This window comes from Cynara cardunculus (genome assembly GCF_001531365.2).
Source record: "Cynara cardunculus var. scolymus isolate 2C chromosome LG 6, CcrdV1, whole genome shotgun sequence".
In the NCBI taxonomy this organism is placed as follows: Eukaryota; Viridiplantae; Streptophyta; class Magnoliopsida; order Asterales; family Asteraceae; genus Cynara; species Cynara cardunculus.
In genome coordinates, this window is record NC_037533.1 from 15,332,455 (window position 1) to 15,341,127 (window position 8,673).

Below are 8,673 nucleotides of genomic sequence, written 5' to 3' on the forward strand. Positions count from 1 at the left end.
GCTTTAAGTATGTACCAAGACACCAACTTACAAAGAACCAATAACTACTAAGTGTTGCTAAGGTAGATGAACAGATCAGTGGGTCATCACCAAATCAATAGGTGACCCAACACAAGCATCATTTACTTATGTAATATATTATAAAGCATTTGAACAAAAACTCTTAAAAACCATCTTTTATACATGAAGTATTGCTTTCTGATGTATATTACTTAAAATTCAATATTACAGGTAAATTGTGCATAAGTACAACTTATTAAGCGCCATATTTGAATTCGTGTAACTTACTGTAGATAAATATAATCAAATACATGATAAAAATTATCATTTTAAATATATCTAAAATATAATTATGATAATTATTATTTTTTTATAAAAATTGTATTATTAAGCCAAAAACATATTATTTCGTCATTAAACCTAAATCAAGCTATAAAAAAATTGAATTAAAGAAATTACACAAAAAAATGAAAACTTTTATGTAATTTTTAATTTTTATGATATCTTCAAATTTATATTTAAAAAATCATTATTGCTTGCTCAAAACCACATAAATTCATATTATAATATCGACAGAAACAAAAAATAAAAAACAAAACATTAAAATCAAGATATATTTTGCTGCATTACGCGAATACCCTTCTAATTTATTTCCAATGTTTTAACCATAAGGAATTAAACATTTGAAAGTGAGAGGTATTTTGATAATAAAAGGGATAATAACATATTTTTTTTTAATGAAGCATATTTCTGATATAAGAGGCCTATAAAGCATAGAAACTCAAATGTCCCTTTTGTAAAAGAATTTCCATGAAAGAGATTTGGTGGGTGAATTTGAAAGATCTGGATCTCTATAAAATCCCAACAGTTTCGTAATTTCGATTCACCCAATCATACGACGCTGCAAAAATCTTGGGTTGCAAGTAAACAAAGGGGATTTTCTGTGGGTGTTGGTCAACAACAGGAGGTTTTTGAGAAGAAAACCTACAGAAAATCAGCACCATAATTCATCCACGAAGAACATGAAGATTACTGTAATGACCAGCGATGAACAAATTATTACCTTAGAAGTGGATCGTAATGAATCCGTATGCATCGTTTCTTGATCCTTTTTCCATAATTTTCGTCTTTAAAGCTTCCTCTTTTTTATTTCGAATTTAAATCCCTCCACAAAACCCCGTAATTGATTTCTGATTTTGACCGCAGGTGGAAAATTTGAAAGCTCTACTTGAGATCGAGGTAAGATTTTGCTATTACCAATTAGTTTTCAATACCCAAAAAAGCTACAACCTTGATTTTGATTCTAACCTGGGGTAAAACGACGAGTTTGTCCCAAATTTGACCTAAACGTGAATTTTGAATTCGATTCAGGTTAAAAGGTTTGTGAAGTTTATAACGTAGTCCTCGAAATTTCATTTTTATTCATAGTTTTCCTCAATGTTGGTATATTTATGATAACCAGAGTCGAGTTCCACTTCAACAACAACAGCTGCTTTACAATGGAAAGGAGATGAAGAATATCGAGACACTGAGTGGTTTGGGTGTTGCTGATGGAGATTTAGTGATGATGGTTTCCAACAGCTCTTCTTTGACGTATGGTTTTTTTATTTGCATTCGGTTACTCATAAGATTAACTTTCAAATATTGTTTCTGCAAAAGTACCCAAAAGAACACTACAATGAACAATTTTTGGACAACTTGTGAAGATGAAAATGCATCATAGGGGCTGTTTGGTTGGTTTTCCATTAAGTCTTGTATGGATAAAACTGTTTGTGTGGATTAATGTGTATAGATTGGGAAGGTTTTTGTTTGGGTGGGTTTTTCATAGATTGAATGAGCATGTTTTTTTAATTGGTAAGAGCAGGTTTGGAAAAAACTTGGCATTTTGCATAAAGCTCCACGTAGAAGCTTACTGAATAAGTCACTTTCTATATCATTAAGCCACTTTCTATATCATTAAGCCACTACCAAACGTATAGCTGACCGAATAAGCTGTGAGTCTCACTAAGCTCATTAAGCCACTGACGAACAGGCCCTTGGCACTTATTGTCCAAAATGGCTTATTCCTTCAAAGTATTGTGCTTTTTGCATTTTGTTAAGAAGAACGATTATCTACACGATGATTCAAAAAGTTAAATCTCGTTTAAAATTTTGATTTTACTGTTTCTTAAGGACTTAAGCAAGAAGACTGCTTTTGGTCTATTTGGATTACCGTTGCATTGCCATTTGCCAAGCATATGTGGATTCATCTAGGCCTTATGATCGATTTGCCTGCCATATGCTAATTCACATGAAAAGCTTGTGATGTCCCATATTATTGTTCATGTACTTCTATTCTAATGTTCCTTTCTTCTTGCTAAACGTGCAAGTACTTTGAAGTTTAGCCAAATAACGGAGTCCTTAAATTTCAGGGTTTCTAGCAATGAAATATTAAACCCAGATGGATCTGCAGTGAATCCAGCAGCGTTTCAGCAGCAGATCAGAAATAATTCAGATTTGATGGCCCAGTTGTTTCAGGTGGAATTATGTTTGTTAGCTCTCAAATATTTCTACACTGGAGGGTTTCTAACCCTTAACTGTGAATAACAGAGTGATCCTGAGTTGGCGCAACTCATTCTTGGGAACGACCTAAACAAGTTGCAGAACCTCTTAAGGATGCGTCATCGTCAGAGATCTGAATTACATCGGCAGCAAGAAGAAGAGATGGTAAGTTGCTTAAGAAAAAGTTATATCATGGTTTGATAAGTTTGCAGATTTCACATCCTGTCTAATTTTATTTTTGTTTGTCCAAAACAAGGCACTACTTTATGCCGACCCTTTTGATGTGGAAGCACAAAAGAAAATTGAAGCTGCAATCCGGCAGGTATGCGGACATTTTAACTTCTCTCATTTGCAGACATTTTATACAGCTATCGTTGCGAAAATTAGCACTCTTAAAAGACTTTTTATCTGCTCTCCACTAAATTTTAGTTATTGAAATATTTCCCTGTTATATCCGATTATAAAACATTAAAATGGGTTGACACATGTATAGGATAAACCATATTGCAATTCATCCGGTGAGTTTATCTGCCCAAGTGCATCACTTTTGAATTCTTGGTCTTTTGTCTAATTCTTCAAACTTTTTGGGCAAGCTTTTTCTGTTTCACACACTTTTCACAAGCCGGGGTCATCAAAGAAACAACCACTCTACTTCTTCTATAAGAGGACAGGTCTGCCTGCATTCTACCCCCGGACCCCACCTCCAGATGAAATATATTGTTTGGTATCTCTGAAGATCGTACACAATTCAATATTTCAATGACGTTTTGCTTTCACAATCAACCAAAACATATGAAGCTTCATGTAGCAGATTTCATTTTATACAATGCTGTATTTGCAATATGTGCCCATTTTGTTTCATTCCATTAGGCTTGGTTTTAATGCCCCCTAGACTTTGATATGACTTGTTAAACATTACTATGTGAATTTGAAGAACATGTGTTGCTTTTCCTATGCACATGCCTGATTATCTTATTCAGTTGTCTTCCTATCGTACCTTCATTTTTGTTATTTCATATAATACTTCTTACATCGGCTTCTTAATTGGTTCTCATCATTTTGCAGAAAGGTATTGACGAGAACTGGGCTGCTGCGCTAGAACACAACCCTGAAGCCTTTGCAAGAGTGGTACGTATTCTTCACCTTTTAACAATTAAAAAGAATTGATAATGGTTAATAATTATAAAGAAACATCTTTGAATCAAATTTTCAGGTCATGCTTTATGTTGACATGGAAGTCAACGGTGTTCCCATTAAGGTAATGATGATAAATAGCATGTTCTTTCGTTTGCTTCTCACGTCTTTATTGTTTGCTTGCTGCTATTGCATATAACTTCATTTCCATATTCTCCAACCTGTGCACATTTATACTCATAGATGCATTGAAATACTTAAATGAATACTCCAATGCAGGCCTTTGTCGACAGTGGGGCCCAATCAACCATAATTTCTAAAAGCTGCGCGGAGCGATTGGGGTATGTGCCTTTTTGTTAAAATTTCTGAAAGACCAAGGCTTTGATTGGTTGGTTTTCCTTTTAAGTCCTGAATGGATAAAGCTGTCTATGTGGATTAATCTGTCTATATAGATTGAGAAGGTCTTTGTTTGGAGGTTCTTTTTTTCCATAGATAGAAGGAGCTTGTTTTTTAATTGGGAGGGCATGTTTGGGAAAAAAAAACTTGGCTTTCTGCATAAAGCTCCCCCCTAAAAGCTTATTGAATGAGCCACTTTCTATATCATTAAGCCACTACCAAACAGTCATTTATAGCTGATGGAATAAGTTGTAAGTCCTATTAAGCTCAGAGTTAGGCCCTAAGCATGCTTCCGGCGTCTAATTTATGGAACATGTAAATTGTTCTAATTTCTTTAAAATTTGACTTGTAAATTGTTTATGATACTTAAAAGTTTCATTCTTTTTAGATTGCTGAGGCTTTTGGACCAGCGTTATAAGGGCATTGCTCATGGAGTTGGCCAGTCGGAGATTCTTGGTCGTATACATGTTGCTCCAATCAAGGTGAATATCATTAGAATGGTTTTATATAATTGTAACTTTCATTTTGCTTTTGTTCGATCATACACTAATCCATGAAATTATGTTAGATCGGGAATAACTTCTATCCTTGTTCTTTCGTGGTGTTGGATTCTCCCAATATGGAATTCCTTTTTGGATTAGACATGCTTCGTAAACACCAGGTAACTTCGCTTTTGAGTTACTTAAGGCAAATTATCGCCATTCAATTCTGTTCTGATTGTGAACAATGTTAACTTTCCACAGTGCATAATTGATCTGAAAGATAATGTCTTGAGAGTTGGGGGAGGAGAGGTTGCCGTACCATTCTTGTCAGGTTCGTTATTCTGTCCACCGTAAAAAAATTGTACATTAAAAAAACCAAACAAATTGGGGGTCTTCGGTAATTTATATTCCTGGTTAGATACCATCAATAACTTTATTTTATAAACTAACAGAAAAAGACATCCCACGCCAATTTCTAGACGAGGAGAAGCAATTGAAGGAAGCTTCTAGCTCCGGAGCTCAAGTAAGATATTGGTCTCATTATGTGTCTTGCTTAGGGGCTGTCTGGTTGTTTTTTCATTAAATTCCGTGTGGATAAAGTTGTATGTGTGGATTAATTTGTCTGTATAGATCGGGAAGGTTTTTGTTTGGAAGGATTTTTACATAGATGGAAGGAGCATATTTTTTTAATTGGAAGGGCAGGTTTGGAAAAAACTTGGCTTTCTGCATAAAGCTCCCTTCGAAGCTTATTAAATATGCCACTTTCTGTATTATTAAGCCACTATTGAACAGTGATGTATAGCTGACCGGAAAAGCTGTGAGTCCCATTAAGCTCATAAAGCTTCTAACAAGTAGGCCCTTAGTGATTTTCCATTAATACCCGCCCCCCAATAATTTGCCGTTATCATTTGTCATGTGGCCTTAATTGTCATTGTTTTTCATAATTCTAAGAAAATAAGTCGTCCTTCACTGTAACATTCATCCTTGTAAATTATAGGGTTCATCTGGATCAGCAGGGAGGAGTAACATCTCAACACCCTCTGGTGGTCAATCTTCAGGTTAGTATATCTTGTGTACTATGCAAAATCTAGACGAAGAGGTCTTCACAGAAACAGCCGCTCTACCCTTTGCGGTAGAGGTTAAGTATATCTTGTGTACTATGCAAAATCTACACGGAGAGGTCTTCACAGAAACAGCCGCTCTACCCTTTGCGGTAGAGGTTATTTCTGCATACATCCCATCCTCAGACCCTACTTTCGAATGGGATTTACTGAGTTCGGGTTTGGTTTGGTTTACTATGCAAAATGGCCAACCCTTTTTGTAACCAATAAGTTCACATGTTCGAGTCCCGGAAACAATCTTTGAAAATTTAAGTTCCCCCCATACAAGGAATTTCCCTCCTCAAATTCAATCCTCTTAAACGTGGAGAGCATTTGACACCTAGGGATGCATTTGGTACGTGGACTGGACTACACATGACATGGGTAGTTTAGTAATTTACCAAACGTGTCCATCTCGCTAAATTTTTACTCCATCTATTTTGGTGGGACATAAAAAAAAATACATTTTTGTTCCACTAATAAAGTCATGTCCCAAAGTCTAACTGTCCCAACAAATGTGGGACAAGTTTCAATACTATCTTGTACCGCCCTCTGTACCAAATGAACTCTAGGTGCACCGGGGGCGGAGGCGGGGGCACAAATAAGTAATTGAAGTCATGGCCGTTCGATTATTCTTGCTGATGACATAATATATTTTGCAGGGCCTGCACGTGGTGGTGCGACACATGTGAGCTTTGTTTATTTACTTTATATGTTACAATTTATAAGGGGCATCAAAGTAGTATATGAACTGAAATGTACATGTGTTGTTAACATAGGAAGCTGAATATGAAGGGAAAATTGGGAAGCTGGTTGAGCTAGGGTTTAGTAGAGAAGCAGTGATACAAGCTCTAAAGTTTTTTGATGGCAATGAAGAACAAGCAGCTGGATATCTATTTGGGGGATGAACATGAATAGACCTGTGATTGACTGATTGTGCCATTATAATTAATTTACCAACCCCAGATGTGTACATTGTGACTTTATAATTTATAATGAATCGAAATGACTTATTTTGAACGTGTAAATTGATTTTTAAAGTTCGTCTTATTTTTACCTCATGCATTAAGAGCTATTGATGCAAACACATGTTGTATTGACAACACATAGACGTTTAATCATGTATGATTAAACACACAATACAACATATAGACGTTTTAATCATATATGATTGAACACATCTAAAAAAGTGTAATTATATATGATATTGAAACTTCTCGCATTCTCACAAATTGATTAATTTCTCGCATCCCAGCCAGAGGTGAGGGTAGGATCTATGCAAACACGACCTCAACCCCAAAGGCTAGAGCCGCTCTTTCCATGGAAGATGTGTCGATAAAGATGTAGCACAGAACATAAATAATCCAACTTTATTCATGAATAAATAATACAAGAAAGCCAACAAACCATAAAGTTAGTAGATGTTCATATATTGATGAAACTCAAAATTCCTTGCAAACAAAAAAGCTGATGGGATGCATAATCTTAACCTACTCATGTCTGCCAGTTTAGATATCCAGAAAGAAACCCATACAAAAAAAAACGAAAATAATCCACTCAAAACCTTTCAGCTAATCTTGCAGTAACAGCTCTTAGTTTCGAATATACCTTCCCTGCAGGCGACCCCAAGATCAGGCTACACAAAGAATCTCTTGCAACTTTGATGTTGGCAAACGATCCCAATATGTGAATCTTTGTGTCTGCAATAACAATACGCGTTTTTGTTGAATTCTCAATTGCAAATTTCGTTTTACCTCCTTTCCCAGATAACCTTCCAATGGCACGAGAGAGATGCTCTCCTTTAAGAGTCTTAACATCCTTAATCTCAAATGAATCCACATAAAGCTCGTCCATTCGAAGCAATGCAACAGCATCTATCACATCAAAACCAAGCATGAAGGCATGAACAAAATCAGCACACTTTTGAAGGTTACTAACATCTGGAGTGTCCCTTCTGGTCATCAGTTCAACATTTCGTGTCTTCACATTCATTCGGATATCAACCATCATTTGATCATATATTGGGGTGTATATGTCCATCCATGCTTTCTTGAGTGGGGTATACCTATGTTTCGGAACAGAAATTTTACGAAACTGAACTTGGCCATCGGATATCTCATGAGCCTTTAATGGCTTAAAGTTGGGCTTTGATACAACTTTAGTTTCACTTGGAACAGCCTCCTCAACTTCCATGGAAGTAGCTCCTTTGTTTGATTGCATCATGTAGCTATAGAGCAACGCCCTAAAAAACAATGAACTCAAATTCAAAAAATGATATACAGAATATGTATATCATCAACACACGATATTGTAGAAATCAAATCAAATAAGTATGTGGAGTAAACAAAAAAGTGATGATTCAATACAGTTCAAGTACTAAAACAAGAACCAATATCAATCTATGAGTTTCACAAAGAACCTTCGATATCTAACGATTACAGCAAACCTCAAAAGCTCAACAGTTCCATGATTAGCATCTAAATTGGGGAAGAACATAACATGGCGATAAAATAAGACTTTTAATCATCATCTTTACATCGATTCAAACCAAAAAAAAGGACAACAGAAGATAAATCTGAAAGATAAACATCATACTGATATAAGATATTCAGACTTTGTTTTACTAGTGTGACCTAAAAGCTCTCGATTGTATGGTCTCTGCTAAACCACAAATTTGGCAATTCGAAAAAGCTTTTCCCTCTAAATGCAATCAAATATATACAAACACGAGAAGGAAGATAAGGAGAGATACGATACTTACGGGATTCAAAGCGACGGAGGAGGCTGAGAGATGTGCTCCGGCTGCGTCGGCAGCGGCGGCGAAATTTTAATGGGAGTTACAGCTTCGAACAGGTCGAGGGTTTTTCTTTCTCTTATGCGGAAGGAGATTTTAAGAATTTAGGGTTTATCCATTCACCCCCTGAACTATTTTCAATAAACAAACTAGCCCCCTATCGAATGGAAAATTGGATTTTCTAACCTCTTTCACTATTTAGTTTTTATGGAAACTAGGGAGGCAC

At 35.8% G+C, this 8,673-nt stretch overlaps 2 protein-coding genes across 2 annotated transcripts; one reads left to right on the forward strand and one right to left on the reverse strand.

The window, feature by feature from the left end:
- Positions 1–843: 843 nt before the first annotated feature.
- On the forward strand, positions 844–6,681 carry LOC112514029 (DNA damage-inducible protein 1-like). Its single transcript, XM_025120316.1, has 16 exons — positions 844–1,088; positions 1,207–1,239; positions 1,463–1,593; positions 2,412–2,517; positions 2,590–2,706; positions 2,798–2,863; positions 3,607–3,669; positions 3,755–3,799; positions 3,955–4,016; positions 4,460–4,553; positions 4,640–4,732; positions 4,815–4,884; positions 5,006–5,076; positions 5,551–5,611; positions 6,316–6,341; positions 6,433–6,681. The coding sequence occupies exons 1-16, from the start codon at positions 1,023–1,025 to the stop codon at positions 6,559–6,561; spliced, it is 1,233 nt and encodes a 410-aa protein (XP_024976084.1). The 5' UTR covers positions 844–1,022; the 3' UTR covers positions 6,562–6,681.
- A 322-nt stretch (positions 6,682–7,003) lies between these two features.
- Positions 7,004–8,530, reverse strand: LOC112514676 (RNA-binding protein pno1). The gene is made up of 2 exons (XM_025121270.1): positions 8,415–8,530; positions 7,004–7,895 (listed from the first exon to the last, which is right to left on the reverse strand). The coding sequence occupies exon 2, from the start codon at positions 7,874–7,876 to the stop codon at positions 7,211–7,213; it is 666 nt and encodes a 221-aa protein (XP_024977038.1). The 5' UTR covers positions 7,877–7,895; positions 8,415–8,530; the 3' UTR covers positions 7,004–7,210.
- Between the last annotated feature and the right edge of the window lie 143 nt (positions 8,531–8,673).